The 17833-nt window shown below is 40.9% G+C and overlaps 1 protein-coding gene across 2 annotated transcripts; it reads left to right on the top strand.

The window, feature by feature from the left end:
* The first annotated feature begins 1904 nt into the window (after positions 1-1904).
* Positions 1905-16979, top strand: stk40 (serine/threonine kinase 40). 2 transcript variants are annotated; one of them, XM_017415624.3, is made up of 12 exons: positions 1905-2134; positions 3672-3786; positions 5165-5291; positions 5768-5853; positions 6278-6421; positions 7317-7541; positions 7832-7884; positions 10770-10885; positions 12421-12565; positions 12916-13035; positions 13233-13317; positions 13499-16979. In XM_017415624.3, exons 3-12 carry the CDS (start codon positions 5174-5176, stop codon positions 13715-13717), a joined length of 1311 nt encoding a protein of 436 aa, XP_017271113.1. In that variant the 5' UTR covers positions 1905-2134; positions 3672-3786; positions 5165-5173; the 3' UTR covers positions 13718-16979. The 2 variants fall into 2 exon arrangements, with proteins under 2 accessions (XP_017271113.1, XP_017271112.1); XM_017415623.3 differs by lacking the exon at positions 3672-3786 and having other exon boundaries at positions 1906-2134.
* The last annotated feature ends 854 nt before the right edge of the window (positions 16980-17833 follow it).

Here is a 17833-nt window from a genome sequence, read left to right as displayed (position 1 = left end):
TGAACAAAGAAGAGTCTGTGTATTTAGTGTTTAACAACCAAACCAAATCACTGAAAAGGGAACACATTACTCAGAATCATCCACCTTCAACTCATACCTACAATGAGAACTAAAATAATCACTAACAGACACTGTTTTGTGCGTAAAAAAGCTTGTGAGTAAAAGTAAGCCTGTCTGCTCTTCTCCAGTCAGCCACACACATGAACTGAGTACATACCATAGCAGCAAACATGCTGAGACACTTCTCTGAATTGATCTGGGGGAGGAGGATTCTGGTGAGGTCTTCCCAATAATCTCACAAAAAGAAAGACTTTGCCCTCAGGGTACAGCCTACTTACAAAACAAACAGAAACCAGATCTCAGGCCAGGTATACTGCAGAACCTATACAGTTCAGCTCACAGATATTTTTACATCCGAAATCTTTTCAAATGTGCTTGTGCTAAAATGTGTTTAAATGAAAAACCCCTTAAGTAGAAGAGTTGCGCTCGCCACTGAGTCAATTAATATACACAAGTAAACTTGTTTTTTCGCCTAACTTGTCGGATGTTTCTCTCACAGAACCTGCATTTTCGAAATGATTCAGTTTCCTCTTTAAAGGGTGCGGGCAGGACACCCTAAAGCCACAGCCTGATTGTGTTTTATGTGGCTGGGGGCATGCGCTCTGCTGAGTCAAGACAGGAAGACGAGTGCAACTCAAAATAAAGCTCTGCCATTTAACTTGGCCTCTCTGTGTCTGTCACATCTGCCCACTAGTTGGAAACTGGTAGCTGTGGGTGGAATTTTAGATTATTCAGTTAGTCTAAATTAGGAAGTTAGGTGGGCTCTGCAAAATGTCAGTCATTCTAAGATAGGTTTGCAGAGTAATTGAGAAACAGAATGGCTTTCTGGTGATTTTAGGCTGTTCTGTGTTGAAGAAAACGGCATAAAATCTGAGTAAACTGTAATTTTAACTCTCATGTAGCACCCTTTGAACACTCGGTTTCAGTAAAATAATGTAATAAATCAGATAATGTAGTGAGTAAGCAGTCATGCAGTTTCACTGACTCATATAGTTAACCTAAATGAGAAGCAATGTTGTATTTATCTAATTATAAAATAATTTATGTGATTACATTTCAAAAATCAGCTTCAATTTTTAAATCTGGTTTTACAAAAAGAAGTAATAAGTTATTTTTGTGCTAAAACTATAAACAGACAAGCATTGTATAGGTTAAGCTGAAATTGCAAAATGTTTTGATATTTTTAGTAATATGAAACAGATTTTTGTCATGAACAGATTAGAAACCAGCAGGCCTTTGCAGGACAGACTTGTAATCTCCACACAATAGCGAGATACTGAATCAGAAAGAGGGACCAAAAGCTTAAACAAATTTACTTCATTTTAAATTTCACGGTGGTTGTGCATTTTGTTGTGTTTTTGAGACCCTCTGTGTTTTTATTTCATTTCCCATCAGCTTTAATTCATTTATGTCTATTACAGACATTTGTTGTTTTACTTTAAAATGCCTGCCCATCATTTTAAGTCTTTGCAGTTGCATGTCATTGTTAATTTTTACATTTGTTTACATTTTTTGTGGTTTGATTCACCTTGAGCAAAAATGTTACCAGAGTTGCCTCAAAGAGAAGCTCTCTGGAGCAGGATTATCCTTCCAAAGCATCTCTAGGATGCTTTATATATTGCACTCTCGTCTGTGTGCATTTACAAATGGTATTTTTATTACAACTCATAAAAATAACTTGTAAGTATTTAAATTTTTACAACGCGACTACCATGATGTCATGGTTTCATTTAGAAACTTTTATTATGCAAAGAATTTCATCATCGGGGCGGAACCGTTAGACCTAAAATGCGACGGTTGCCATTGGTCGATCCGGGCCGTCAATCAAACGTGCTTGTGCGTCATTTCCGTTGTCAGGTGGCGTTGTCGCTGTGGAAAGATGCTATCAGCGAGCAGCGGAGGCTTTTTACTTAATTGCTCATTTCAGTAACCGAGGTTAAAGAACCCGAAAGCGAATCTTTGTGGTCTTTTCTGTCTAACCGGGACGCTCCGTACACCCACCACGGCGTTTATCCAAGAAATGTCTGTGTTTTAAGGCGTCAACGCAGATTTTACCCGGCGGTTTCGGCTCGAGGTAAGCGAGGTTTTCTGACACTCACTGTGTTAGCCAGCTGTAATGTTACCTACTTTGTTTAAATGGCCTCCCCGGCTGCCCTACTACAGCTTTGCGTTAGCTAATGTCACTCGCCGCCAATTACTTTTAAAACCTTTTGGCTACATCGGTGTTCGCTTTAAAGTGGACGTAATTTTGCTAACGGTTCCTTTTTACAGTTTGCACTGAAAGCCCAACTCCTTGTGTGTGTGTCCCTTTGTGTGACTACTAAGCCCGAAGCTGTTTAGCCGATGAGTTGAATTAGCTCCGCTGTCGTACCAAATAAGCGAATAAGGCGAGAAATTGTGTTTGTTAACATGACGTCAAGTCAGTAATTTGCGCACACAACGGAGCACTGGGTGCAGCGTTTGTTAAAGACAGTCGCATAGCTCTCTGCTGATGCATAATACATGAGCGACTCGCTCTTTTAAGTGCTGATCTGCTCGTGTCCAAGTTGCAAGGCGTAACGTCAGCGTTTTACTCCACGAGTTTACTCTGCTTGCTGCCAGAACAGAGTGTCCAGACCTTGTGGACGTAAAAAAATGGCACCATGCAAGCAACTTGTGACAGCTTGCATTTGTATTTATTTTCATTTGGTTTACATCGTGACCTTGTGTCCCGAGGGTGGTCGTGTGGTCAAGGGCGTTCTTATTGCAGTGTTGTTTATCCTACAGCTCCAGGTATCTATGAAAGGTGGACGATAGGATGGCATTCAAAGCACGAGTACCTTTCCATTTTTTATTTTGTGTTATTTGTTCCACTTGTGGATTCCTTCGATTAGATCCTCTCTATTAGTAATGCACTTTCCCTCAAGTGTTGCTTGCTGCTGCTACCTCTTGATTTTTGCAGTCAAGCCTTTTCTTGCAGAGCCAGACAAATGGCACGAAGTCTGGGTGGGTGGATCTTGAGACACCTACGTGGTTGTTTTGTTCTGATACTATTTAAGGTGCCCACATTTCTCGTGGGCACTGGCAAAGCGTGTCTCTCCTCCTTTTTTTGTGTGATATGATTCAGAGACTGTATCTGTTCTTGTCCTCCCTCTGGTACAGTCAGAGAGGCAGTCTTGCTTGCCAGACCAGTGGCTGTGCAGAGAGACACAGCGGTGTCAGAAAAAGATAGCTGTGTGCTGTCATCAAGCTGATGTCATTTAGGTCAGTGTGCAGTCGTTGGTTACATCGACCTTTTGCTTTTTGCGTGTGTCTGGGTCGGCCGCCAACACTGCGGCTGGTTTTTACTTGGTAGATGAATAGCCTCAGGTTTGTTTGCTGTATGTTTGTATCATTTTATGTGAATGAGTCAGTCAAGCTGCCTTCCTTGCACTGAGCTAACAATTTAGATGTATTTTTCTGGCAGCACAATAAGCCACACGATCCGTGTCAAGAAATCAATTCCCCCATCCAGGAGCTTTATGAATTGCATTACCTGATTATCCACCTCTTTGTATCCTCTGGAGTGACACTGTCTTACTATCAGCAGTGTGACTTGGTGTCACTCTGCCTTGTGCCATTAATGTTGTCAGAAAACCTCAGCTCATCAGACTCAGTGGGTGATGACTAGCGGAGATGGAGACAGATGGGCGAGAGACATGATGATGACACTGTCTGCTGTCTGGGATCACAAAAAGCCTTGTGGAAGTGAGAATTCATACTAGCCCTTACTGACTGCCAACTGTCCTGTCTTGTCTGTGCCCAAAAATGCCAACTGGCGAGCTGCACATGATTAGTTTTGTAACAGGGACATTGTTTATTGATTAAAAACAATTTTTTTGAGTTTTATTTGTGAGGTACTATAGATTTTTTTTTTCTGAATGTTTTTGTGTCTGTCAGCATCCTTTGTTTTGCTTTGTTTGTGGGATGTGATGATTTGCACTTTATATGTTTGAATCACCAGAACAGAAATGGGCAGACTTCAGCTATCCCTGACATGTTTTTAGATATGTCACTCTTTGTTTTTCATTTTACTTCCATGATTCTTTAAACTGAGTCTTTTTGAAACTATTTTTGGATTGGTCAGAGGTTTGCCGGCACCCTCTAGTTGGTGTTATCACTCAGACATTTAGGCATTTCTGCCCAATGAAAACTTGGGACGACAGCAGGGTGAATCATTCCTCTCAGTTCATCGCTCTACTTCCCCATTACGGGAAACAGATGGCATTTCATCACATAGGAACTCGGTATCAGTAAACAAAGCATACCTCATGCTCTCCAATTTCTGGGAGGTAAATGAGATCTGCCGCGTCAGTTTAAGTTGTGCATTTAATGACAATGTGTCACACTGTCACCGGTTCTTCTTGCACGCAAATGTTCGTTCCCATCACAATACATCAGCTTGGTATTTTTAAGTTTCTTCCTTGCACGTATTCCCTTTCAGAGGAAGGTCTGCAGAGATAAGCTGGCTGCACAAATTCTGTCCAGATTTTGAGATAAAACATGCAGATTAAGGGTCCCAGCGATTTTTTTTTTTTTTTTGACCTATGTTCACTGGTTTAGGGAAAGCTAAGGATTAAAGATTCAAATCAAAAGGCTTCTGTTTAACAAATCTTGTCCTTGTGCCATGGGTTTGCATGTAAGTGTGCTGCATTTTAAATTACAGATTGTGCCGCTTACACGTCGCCTGTTAAAGAGATTGAATCTTTGGTGTTACCCTTGACGCCAGCAGCCATTATTCTAAATGGAACTGTAATGGTCTCACATTAACACAGAGGTGTGTAAATGTGAGGGGAGGGATATTTAAAATGGGCTGGGTGGAGCTGCCCTGAATTTTACCTCCTTTCTCTGCTGTTCACTGATCAGTGTCCCCACAACCAGCCTGTATGACCTTTGCTACAGCTTTAAGTCTTTATTTCTAAACACTATTGACGCCTATTTATAAAACCCTTGCCTTGATTCCAGATTACTGACAGTACTTTTGTTGTCAAGCATTTAGAGTTTGTCTTTGCAGTCATGTGTGTGTGCTTTGACTTTGACTGGCCTATCTTTATCCCATGAGCTAAACAGATTTGTTTCTCTGTAGAGCTCCAGGATGTCCAAGCGGCGCTCTTCAGAGAGGGGAGCTGGAGAGACATCAGGCAGAGCCAGCAAGCTGCATTGTCCTGGGATATCTGGCAGTAACGCAAAGAGAGCAGGCCCCTTCGTCCTTGGTATGAAATTTACTTATGTTTGCTCATCAGCTTACCATTAAAATTGTACACAAAAAATTTAGTAAGTGGATCACTTGTGGATTAAGTGCATTGTTACCATACCTAACCTGTACAGGAAATTTGGGAAAACCTTGTGTGAGTTGTGGGGTACTTATGTGAGTATATTGTAGCACGCATGAGACAAGAATTTGAAGAATTTTGCTGATCCCCATTATATTAGCCAGAAAGGTCTTACTTGGGGCGAGATTGTTTTCTTCGCTCTGGAAAATGTTTTTCTTTCTCATAGTCTGAAATGTGTTGGTTTTCTGCTCCAAAGCTTCAACTATTTGCATTACCTGGTGCCAAAGAAAACATTGCACTTGTGGTGTTAATGGGTAAATGCACATGCAGCCTTTAATGAGCTGCGGTGAGAGCACATGCTCAGGCGTTTAGACTGCCTTTTGGTCATGCAGCTGTTCCTTCTCTTATCCTTGCAGGTCCTCGCTTGGGCAACTCACCGGTGCCGAGCATAGTTCAGTGTTTGGCCAGAAAAGATGGCACAGATGATTTCTATCAGCTCAAAGTAAGTCCATCAGGATCAGAACTTTGTTTTGTTCTCCTATTTGTGTATTTCCTAAAAAAAAAATCAGTTTTAAATCAAGCAAATCAGTCAGAACAAAAGCTATAATGTCCCATTGGACCTTTGAACCTTTGACCCTTTTTTGTGTACATTTTATTGCCCCTCTTTCAAGTCTGGCACAAACAACAAAACATTAGCCAGGCAGTGTTTTTGTTGGGTTTTTCCAGTGTTTTTTCACAATGTAGAGGGCTTTAAAGCGATAATAGGGGAGAAAGGAAAGTAAGGAACTAGTTTACCTGGAATCCCAATGCTTCAGGTTTAGATTCAGTTCAATTCCTTAATTTAAGATAACCTCTATATCAGTTTTTTTTCTGTCCTCTTTTCAAATCTTTTTTTTTTTGTGACCTGATGTTTTCCTTGTTGTCAGATCCTGACACTGGAGGAGCGAGTCGACTCTGCAGGGGAGACTCAGGAGGAGAGACAGGGGAAGATGCTGCTGCACACAGAATATTCTTTGCTTTCTCTGTTGCACAACCAGGACGGGGTGGTCCACCATCATGGCCTCTTCCAGGTACATAGATATTTGCAATATATTCTTAAACATATAATGTTGTAAATTTAATTTTTTTTTAAATGTATCATTGTTTTTGGTGCATTACTCGGCACAGTGTGGGGCATAATTTTGTGCAACTGATATTGATATGGAACAAAATCCCTTTTTTTAGAAAAGATTCTGTCACCTAATTTTCACTTTAGAGTAAATTTCCATTATGCTTGTGCAGCAAACAGCCCAGTCTTATCAGCTCAGTGTTAGTCAAGCCAGCTGTTCTTACTTTCCTTATCAAGATTGTTTCAGTAGCGATATGGAAGTGTCATTAAAAGTTATATTTATCTGCAGTCATTCTTTGTTCACAGCCTCATCCATTCATAATGAAGCCCCCCCACCTGCCTTCTCTAACTTTGTTATTGTTCCATCAGCTCTCTCACCCTTTCTTTCATATCCTGTCCATTTCACTCTGATGCTCTCAGAATAGCAGCATTGAGCCATGCCACCTGAATCATTTAGGTTTGCAGTATTGATTAGAATATTCCAGTGGAGCTACACTGTCAGAGAACCAGTTCATAATGTATTCTTTCAGAGGTGCCAACTGCATCTAAAAAAAAAAAAAACATCGTTTGAGCTTGAAAAATAGGAATGACCTTTCTCATCTTTCTCATCTTTTTTTTAAAGCACTCACTGTGGTTGGGCAGATGTCTTACTCATGTCAGCTACATGCAGGCTGTTGAATAATGGAAGTTTGCTTGATCCTTCAGTTCAGAGAATAAATCCACTCTATTTGATGCATTTGTGGACGCCCCACAATATATCGATTGGACACTGACAGAAAGTTCATCTGAAACACACAAATGATTCTGTCCTCTCAAAAATGTGTTTCTCACCCTTCATTCTGTTTATTTTTCATCAGGATCGAGCCTATGAAATAGTGGAGGACACGGAGGCCAACAAAGTCCGCAAGATGAAGAAGCGAATTTGCCTTGTACTGGACTGCCTGTGTGCGCACGATTTCAGTGACAAGACGGCAGATCTGATTAATCTCCAGCATTATGTCATAAAGGAGAAACGACTGAGCGAGCGTGAAGCCATTATCATTTTCTACGATGTGGTGCGTGTGGTAGAAGCCCTTCATAAAGTAAGTCAGAGGTGCACGGACTAGTCCAAGACAACTTCTCTTTTTGAAAAAGGTGTTCATTCTGCTTATGCTCTTTAATTTTTCTTCAATGGAGAATACTTTCATACTACAGAGTTTTTGGTTAACTGAAGGAGAAAATGCTTTGTTATTGTTTGTTGGTTCCACATTTTTCTGATTACTCATTTCCCAAGCTTGTGTGCCACTCCCAGAAACGAACTTATTGTACCAGTGATTCACTGAGCGCAACGTGACCGTACTTTCTTTTTTCCTTCTCTTTTTCCTGTCTGTAGAAAAACATTGTGCATAGAGACCTCAAGCTTGGAAACATGGTGCTGAACAAACGGTAAGACTGTGCTCAGGCCTTGCTCTGGTCTTGTCAGTCAGTTCACCAGCGAATAATCTCACCTTTTGTGGAAGTTCTGGCATTTTAGTTTGCACAGTTATGTGCAAGATGCCTCTGTGGCCCCAGCAGCCCGTATCCAGTGAGCATTAAGCTTTAAACCCAGACAGGGGTCACATTCTTTGGCCAAGAGTGAGATTATTCTCAGTTGTTTGCTGTTGTGTTTAGATTCATGTACATCAAATATTGGCGACAGAATCAACAGTGCAAAATATATTGAATTTGGAACTGGTAAATATTACCTCTGCATGCATAAATGTGATGACTGTTTTGTTTCACTATTTACACAAATTGGAGTGATATGTGTACTTGCAGTTTGAGAAGGTGCATAAAATTTGATCCAAATCAAGCTTTGTCCTCAGTTTCTTGACTACCAGATATAAAGTGATGATAATCATACTTAAGCTGCAGAAACTCATCAACTTTTTTCCACGTGATTTAAATAAGAGTAGTACGTGCATTTAGATGTCACCCCACTGGCATATTTATTTATTTTTTTATTATTGCATACACACTCTGAGTCCTCTGCATCAGCAACCTTAACCCCCACTACCAGCAGCAGCAGTAAAAGCAGTAGTGGCGTTAGTGATGAAATGGGAGAGTGTTTTGGCCAGGGGACGAGGGTGGTGGGGAGAGGATCAGACGAGCGGAACACTCCGTCCCAGCTGGAGACAAAGGAGAGGCATGCCAAAGGCCCAATAGCTTAGAGCTGACTCACCACAGTGCAAGTCTCTCTCTCTCTCTCACTCACACACACACACACACACACACACACACACACACACACACACGCGTCTACGCCGATAGTCAACATTTATTTACCCCATGTTCTGTTTGTTTTCTCTCTTTTCATTTTATCTTTTTTACAATGCAGCCCTGTTCCGACAAAAGCATTTTAGTGGGGAAGTCACTACATGCAGCACTTTTTATGGCTTCTTGTCATCCCGTTCCAGATGTGTGTGAAATGTACAGTCAGTGTGGGAAAACATAGTCAACCTAGAGGCATACTGATTCAAAACTAACTCTCCTCCTGCGCTGCTTGTCAACATTCTGGGGAAAACACCAATGCAACTAAGCTCAGCAGTTTTTGCAAGAAAGATATGATTTCCTTTCACAAAGCCACCGTTTTGAAACCAGGATGTCATAAATTGATCTACAGATTCACTGACAATAAATTTTGAGTTATAATGACATCCTGTCAATTTTTATAGATTAAGAGCCATATATGGATGTATGCTGCCTAAAGGTCTTATCTATAACATTCACATTTTTTAATGTGGCAACAAATGAAATCTATGTTGCAATACCATTCACTATTCAAAGAATTAAAAACCTGCTATACTAAAACTTTTGGGTTAATAACGCTGTTTAAATTGCATTTCCCTAGCAGTTCTGGGAAACAATATTTGCTGGTTTATGAAGAAGTTGCCCTGAGTTTAACCTCCCTTCTCGTCAGCTGGTATATTTTTATTGTGGGTCGGAAAGGAGAAGTCATCGGGGGTGTTTAGGTCTCTGGTTTCCTGACTTACCCGGAGTCATGTGACCAGGAAGCAGAGACGGTGTGGTCTCTCTGCAGTCCTCAGGGAGTCTTGCCTCACAAGGCAAACATGCAATTTCATTTATCCAATCTCCGGTGCAAGAATAGAGGCCTGGGTTGTGGTGCACACAGACAAAAGAACAGACTCCTTCATAAAGGAAGCTTTTATGTGGAGGGTCCTTGAAGCATCACGCTCCTCTCCGTCTGCCGATCCTCGTGCAGTTCACAAGGCCACTGCATGGTTATTGAGTATTCAACAGCAAAAGCAGTTAAAAGGGTTGGATCACATAAGAAGCAGAAATTATGCAGAGTGAATGTTCTGCAGGGAGGGTTGAGATTGGCGCATTTGGTTGAAGAGTGTTTCGCAGGAATTGGCTCCAGACATGGCAAAGGGAGCAGTGAATATGTGATGGACCAGGGTGTGAAAGTGAGAGAGAATAAAGGAAGCTGTTGACCTCAGGCTTTTTAGAAAGCGGATGTGGGTGAAAAGCGTGATGCAGAGAGGACTACGCCATAGACAGTGGTAGCTGCTTTGTGTGTGTCTGTGTGTGTGCCCCTGTTCACCATGGGAGTGATTGTGTGGGTGTACTTGAAGTTGCATGTTTGTGTACATATTTCAGATCTTCTCAAGTTTTATATATATTCAATTTCCAACACATCTCCATGCAGGCTTAGTCATTGCAACAATTATCATAAGCCACAGGCTGACTCATATGTTTGTCAAACTGCACTTTTTTTCCCTCTACAGCAAAAGCACGGCTTTAATGAAATCTGGTTTCACTCTGTCATAGGCAAACTAAATTTATTTTGATGACCTATTTCTTATTAACACATTTCTGTAGGCGCAAACTAATTAAATGGACCTGGTTTTATAGAACTTTTAAAACACAAGAGATGCCATTTTGTTCCTAAAACATCTGTATGAAAATATGGGGCTAAAACCTCACTGTTGATCTTGAACTTACTTTTTTTTGAAAAGCAATAAAGATTTTGTAGACCATGTGGGGGAAGAAGGAATACATGCTTTGAACTAAATACTCAATGATCTATATGAATTAGTCTAATGACCCTCCATATTAAAAAAAATATATATTCTTCTTAAACTAAAAATCATATAGGTTGGCAGAAATGTTTTTCAGAAACTTGAATGTTTCCTTGAATATTTATTTTTCAAGGAGCTGTGCCAACATTGTTGAGCCAACAAACGCTGTATTTGTCTGTCATCCTGAAGAAGTCTTTATTAGAGCTATATAGAATTTTAAGTTTTCTGTTTTTGTTTTTCTGTTTAAAGGACTCACCGCATCACCATCACTAACTTCTGCCTGGGAAAGCATCTGGTGAGTGAGGATGACCTGCTGAAAGACCAGCGAGGGAGTCCTGCCTACATAAGTCCTGATGTGTTAAGTGGTGAGTGAAGAATATGTCACACACGTGTTCTTTTTCAGCTACATTGCAGGTATCCAATAAGTTGCTTTTTTTTTTTTTTTTTTTACATGAGAAGGGTTTGGGTTTTCTGTCAGACAGTTATTTGTTAGAAGAAGTGTACTGCTGCTTTTGACACCATACAAAACCTGTCCCATCAGTCTCACGTCTGCTTTTATTGACCCATGTGTAAGCAAGTGCGAAAATGTCATCACAAGTGTTAAAGGTGAGGCAAAATAGAACTGATGTGCTGCAACTTCACGTGAAATACATTGGTGCAACACACTTGTCACAATGTCTGACTCGAGAATTCTGGTAAGAGAAGTCACCCTTTCGGATTTGAGTCTAGAGAGGATCCTGGAATTCTTATTGCGTTGCGTAACATTAGCAGTCAGTCTTCTGTTTGAATTTCCATTTATTAAGCAATCAGAAGAAGGCTGTGTTGCAATCTTGGACTGGCAAATGCCTTTTTTTGTAATCATGGTGATGTTGCATTTTCTCATGTATGGTGTCTGCAGAGGAAGCCATCTTCCTCTTTATGAAACAGTTTTAGTCTGAACAAAGTGTGAATACATTTTTATTGTTCAGCTTTATAATGCTCATTGTCCAAGTAAATGGGTCATGTATGAGTTGCTGCACACCAGTAACACCAGTATTTGAGGGGGCTCTTCCATGGAAGACTCTACTTGCATCAGTTTAGTCACTGGTTTTCTAGCAAACATCCTGTAAAATGTGCAAGATTTAGACTGATTTCAAACACACATCTTTCCTGTCCAACCAGTTGAAAACTGTAGATAAAACCTTCACGTACATATCAGCATAACGTGACAGGCACACAATTAAACAGAGCATCAGTGACTCATGCACTGATGACTCACTAGAGGGAAACTACTCCCATCCCCCGCCTGTGTGTGTGTGTGTGTCACACAAGCTTTAACATAATTGCTCACTGCTGTTGCTGTCGCCTTGCTGGCTGTAACACACAGGCTATGGTAATGCACATCTATGATGTTACACCCTCATCAGCTCCAGTCTAATTATCTCAGGGGTTTTTGTTTTGTTAGTTTTGAACAAAAATAAAATAAAATCAGACTTGTTCTGAGCAGTGGGAGATCTGATTTTCCAAGTTAGGAACCAAATAGTGCCTGCTTTAAAAAACCCCAAAACAAAACAAACAAAAAACTGCATCCAGCTACTTTACGATGGAGCTTCAGTGGACAGAAATGCTGGCCGGGTTCACCCCTGGATCTGCTTATGGTTCTTAGAATTTCTGGTACGCTATATAGATGTTGAGTCAGTGCGTTCTTTTCTGTTTGCTGGTTTGTTTAATCATTAAACTTGGTTGTTTGACAGGGATTGAACTGATTACGTGCTTGATCACTCCTGAGTCATAAAGACATAAAGTTTTATTTCTCTAAAATAATATCACCATTGATGTCTAACCTGCACACGAACCATTCTGTACATTCTTTTTGAATTCTAAACAACAGTCTCTGATCCCCTCTTCATCCTGTCTGCAGGTCGTCCGTACCGTGGTAAGCCCAGCGACATGTGGGCCCTTGGCGTAGTTCTGTTCACCATGCTGTATGGCCAGTTTCCTTTTTATGATAGCATACCTCAAGAACTCTTCCGTAAGATCAAGGCTGCAGAGTACTCCATCCCAGAGTGAGTCTGTAACCTGGTGTGATTTATATAAAGCATTAGAACCACATCACTCTAACAGCACAGAGTCAACACATTCATGTTCATTCAGACAGCAACTGTCAGAGTTCTTATTCGGACTAACTTAATCTGTGTGTGTTTATACAGAATTTTTTCTCTTTTATATTCTAATCCTGGGATTAAAGCAGATTTTGTGACATCAGCAAGGTGTACAGACCTTGACTGAAATGGTTATTCTCAATGCATTGGCTGACGATCTAATATTTATGTTCAGTTTTCTAACTTATAAATTGACCTTGTAGTTTTCTTACATTTTATGTTAATAAACTAGCCTTTTTTGTTCTTTCTTACAGAGATGGTCGTGTGTCAGAGAACACGGTGTGCCTCATTCGAAAGCTGCTCGTGCTGGACCCACAGCAGAGGCTGACTGCAGGAGAAGTGCTGGAGTCCCTTAGTGCCATCATTGCCTCGTGGTAAATACACCCTCTGCTGGATATTTGGAAAACTGCATTATTATGTGTTGTTTCAAATTCTTTAAATGCAGCTGAGTTGTTCAGCACACAAGGCAGTTTAGGTTGTATGTGAGGCGTTGTGTTCTGCTGCTGGCTGTGAACTAATTGGACAACACTGTTACTAAGCTAATCATGCTGTTGTATTTATTTATTCACAGGCAGTCTGTTTCATCGATGAGTGGGCCTTTACAGGTGGTTCCAGATATTGATGATCAGCTCAATCACCCAGAACATCTGCAAGAGGTAAGATTTTAGAGAAAGATTGCTCTTAAGAGGCCTGTGCTCAATGCTAATATTCACAACTTCTCATCTAAAACTTCATTTTCAAAAGAAACAGTTATTTTACCCCATGTAAGTTTTTATATGCTATCAGTTTTACCACAGTAAATACAATGCAGTGTTCTGAATGTGGTTTCTCACCCAGGCCAAGGTGATTGAAGAGTCTTCACAGTACGATTTTGAGAACTACATGCGCCAGCAGCTGCTGCTGGCTGAAGAGAAGAACACTTGCCATGAATCCAAGAGCTTTCTCACCAACCGCCAGTTCGGCAGCATCCCACCTGTTAGGCGTTTGGGCCACGACGCCCAGCCTGTCAGTCCACTAGATGCTGCTATCCTTGCCCAACGTTTTCTTCGAAAATAGCCTTCAGCCACCCACTCCAGCCTCCCCAGAAAGTAAAGACGCCTGCAGAGACGAGAGAGGACTCCAACAAAGAAAGCCCCAAAACTGAGCTTGCACACGTGAGACCCCTGCCTGAGCTTGCAGACAGAGAGACAAACATTTGGGTTTTTAGCAAGCTAGGTGAAGCAGATAGAGGGTGGGCAGGAAAAACACATTTCCAACTCAGAGCTTCACTCTCCCCGTCTGGATCCAGTCTGAAACACGCGAAGCCCTGGACGAAACTTTGACCCAAAGGTTCCTTGTCCTCAGGTCGCCCACAGTCACTGTGCAACAAGCCCATTAGCACAGTCACACATGGCTCTGACACAAGGCTCTGCCTGTAGTGTTAAAGATATTATAAACCCCACCTTCCTTCTCCTTTGAGATCTCCCTGTTGTAACCCCCCCTTAATTCTGGGTCCCCTGAGCAATACAGGTCCAGAATCATGTAGCAACTCCCCTCTCTTCACAGTGGTTCGGTATTGCCTCAAGTCAGGTCACTTGATCACAGATGTCTCTCCTATGTATACCTCCATTTCACCTTCCTTCTCTGATGTTACTCTTCCTCTCTACTGTTTTCCTGTGATGAAAATGATCTTTGTCCTGTCCACCACTCTGATTTCAAATCAATCTACCTCTTTGTCCCTCTTCTCTGTTGGTAACCCATGCTCACTGTCCTGAGACAAGGGATTGTAACAAAGGAGTCTTGATGCCATCAGTGACATAAGCATTAATGTTTTCTGTTGGAGTCAATATGTTTTGAAACCTTTTCAGTGGTTTCTAAAAATCTGAATAAGCTTTTGTTTCATTTACCTGAATAAGTAGCATTTTATCTCTAATTGCATTGAAGAAAAAAAGAAAGAATATCAAAGCTTATGTATACACATACTTTGATATTTGCATAATGCTTTGTCCTCCTGCTTCTGCTCATCCCTGTGGAAATCTATTCTTAGCATCTAGGCAGCTAGTGTGGGGTACCTGGGAGTCACAATGCCAAGAACTGAATGAGGCCAAGGCATATTGATGGGAACTCTTCCTCAGTGCCAGCGTGCTACTACAGTGACACAATACAGCACTGTCATGTTTCCCTTGCCAAAAATCTTGTCTTAAATTTATTCTTAGCCAAGGAAACCGGTACTCTCAGACTCATTTAGAACGAAATGGCTTCCAGGTAGCTTCCCTGTTTCTTCTTATCAAAATCAGTCATGGGATAAGTGTTTCTCAGTGTGAAGTGAACTGTCATTCTACGCTTTACTACATCTGCAGTATCCAGGAGTGTTGCAAGTGTGTGTGCATGTGTGTGTGTGTGGATGTGTCTGTTTTGGGTCAGGCAAAATAAGTGTCTCCTAAGCTGTCGAGCTGTTAACCCTCTGACACTGTGCGACCCTTTAAGCTATTTTCCAATTTTCATTGTGTTTTGTTGTCTGGCCTGCCGCTGTGGCAGACACTGTGAAAACCAGACCAGGCTCTGCTAAAATGGGGCTTGACTGAATGTTTTTTTTTTTGAGAATTAACACAAATGCTTTAAGATTGGAAAAGATCACATATTTGTTGCCACTCCGAAGCCCTCTCTCAAGCTCATCTTGTACATCCTTGTCTTATCTCACTACGTAGGCTCTTCTGAGGCTAACTAGTGGCTGATAATGAGTACTGTAATATTTCATAGGTAAATGAAAAAATAACTCACAGATTTTTAAGTGTAGTTGCTTGGTTTGCTTTTTGATTAATTCTGCTTTTACACAATGATTCTTTAAACCATGGCAAAGCTACTACTCAGTGACTGTTAGACATTTGTACACTGCTTCTTGCCTTTGCATATTGATACCTGCTGTAGGCTTTCTGGACTTCCTCCTATTTATATTCAAACTGATTGAATGAACATAGCCTTTGAATCTTTTTCAAATGTCTTTTTCCTTTTTTTTTCCTTGGGAGTTTTATGTTGACTTATTTATTCACTTGTGTCGACTTTCCCCCTTTTTCAAACCACTGGTGCTTGTATCACAGACATTGATTGTAAACAGTCAACCTTTCCTTCTGTTTAAAACTTTTCTTAAAATCTGATCGCTGATAATTGTTGTAACTTACGCCAGTGAAGCAGGCTCCACATCTCCCGGCTCTCTCAGCTTTAAGAAGTATTGTTCACTCAAACAGTGGCTCCACTTAAACCTTCAAAATCTTTATCCTGACTGACACGTTCACGAAAGAGTAGCATTTTTTTTTTCTTTCTTAGAATTACTAAATTGTTTTCTTGCCATGTTTGTGGTAAACTTAAGCTACACTAATAATAAGACTGACTGCATAGTTCTATTTTTTAAATAAATAAAACCTTTTCATGTTATCTTGATTTATTGGAGGGGGTTTTGGACTTAATTTTTCTTCCATTGCCCCCAAATTCTCTCCAGACTGCACTCTTTTGGTCAGTATGTAAATAATGTACCATCATGACTGTGGCAGTCAAATTGTATGTACAGTAGTTCCACCCAGTGACTTACCAACTCTGTTTCAACACACTTTAGGCCACGTTGGCCGTCAACCATCACACCTGGAGGCTAAAATGATGCGTAAAGAGAGCCGTTGGCTTTCTCCCATCTCAATGTGAATTCCATGGGTATACAGCAGTATTGTAGTAGTCTAGGTTCATCAGAAAAGGTTGTTTTCTGAGCTCCGTAGCCATTGCTGAGTGCTGATATTAAGTGAACGTCTGTAGAAAGTGTCTTAGCACCATCTTCCATGAGACACGAGTACAGATCAGTAACTGTTCACCGCTTTCCCCGATCAGAAGGCTAATAGGTTGGACCATGTTCATCGTTTTACTGAACTGTATTGGTAAACTGCGTTGTGGACTGAAAAGCATGGAAATAGTTTAACTGTGTAGAAAACAAGTTACTTTTTGCACGATTTTAAACTTGTAAGGTATGTCAGAACAACTGAAACTGAAAATAATTCCCCCCATTGAGTCAAATCTGCCCCCCCTCAACTGAATAATACCACAAATTTGTAAAGTTGTCAGCATATATCTGATATATTCCTGACCGTTCCAACTGTAAACCTGGTGCGGGATGTGAAACGTGGTGTTGTTTAAACCCCATGGGACGTGTTGTAAGCTGCTTGGTTGGATATGGGCATCTGTATACAGAAAACTGAATAATTGTACAGATAAACACATTTGTATAAAAAAAACATATTTTTCTACTTCATCAGATCTCTACTTGCATGTCAGCAATAAACTTTGATATGGAAACGTTCACCTTTGTTTTGTCCTGAATGTTTGACACCTCTTCGTTTCTCCACTAGGGGGAGCAATTTATTTGAAAAAAATGGAACAGAGGCAGCAGTAAAAGTATTTATTGCTGATTCTCGAGGGACAAAATACTGAATGCTTATCTTTATTGGCTTCTATATATTTATCTACCATTGAAAAAGATCAACAATAACGTAGTGTGAAGCATTTAATGTGCCTTTCCAGAGCAGATAAGACTCTGAATGACTGAGTCACTGCAGTTCTGCTCTTGTTCATTGTCATGAATTGGATATATTTAAACGGGAACCCTGCTGACTCACAACACAACAGTTTCCTGTAGGCTTAATCCCCCACCTCATCTGAGGTGTATGGATTAATGCATGCCCTCCTGTGGTCCATAATTCCATTAGAAAACTTGTCTTGCGGGTCAGAAGGAAACCCCCATCATGAGCAGAACTGAAAGCATATTCAGGCTGTGGTAATGGCAACGAGTGTGGGAATTATTAAGTGATCACAAATATAAGCCTTTCTTAAACTCAAATGAGTTCATGCACATGTTGTACTTCAGTCCTAAGTGACATTTCCCACCCTTCTGTGCCTCAGTTATGTCACCCATCCGGCAGCATCTTAAGTTGAAGGGGGAGTCCAAAGATCTTCAGGGTCAGAGTTCCACAGATGCTTTGTCCTCATAAATTACAGCCAGCTGGCGTAGAGGAGAGTCTTGCTTGCTTCTCTGGTGTCTCAAACAAATGTTCAGTAAAGACTACGTCAGACATTTGCAATGTTCTGGCTTAATTGCCTCAGAGAGCATTACATGTTCGGTTTCACTTTAGAAGATCAGGATTAATTTAGCCGGAC

This window comes from Kryptolebias marmoratus, linkage group LG16 (assembly GCF_001649575.2).
Source record: "Kryptolebias marmoratus isolate JLee-2015 linkage group LG16, ASM164957v2, whole genome shotgun sequence".
Taxonomy (NCBI): Eukaryota; Metazoa; Chordata; class Actinopteri; order Cyprinodontiformes; family Rivulidae; genus Kryptolebias; species Kryptolebias marmoratus.
Note: the sequence above shows the minus strand (reverse complement) of the source record. Positions and strands in the feature narration are given on the sequence as shown.

What these genes read in the sequence shown, in the direction of transcription:
- stk40 (XM_017415624.3), top strand. Translation starts at nt 5,174, where the DNA reads ATGTCCAAGCGGCGCTCTTCAGAGAGGGGAGCTGGAGAGACATCAGGC. An exon ending in ATGATTTCTATCAGCTCAAA is followed by an intron (nt 5,854 to 6,277) that starts GTAAGTCCATCA and finishes CCTTGTTGTCAG; the next exon opens with ATCCTGACACTGGAGGAGCG. An exon ending in AACATGGTGCTGAACAAACG is followed by an intron (nt 7,885 to 10,769) that starts GTAAGACTGTGC and finishes TTCTGTTTAAAG; the next exon opens with GACTCACCGCATCACCATCA.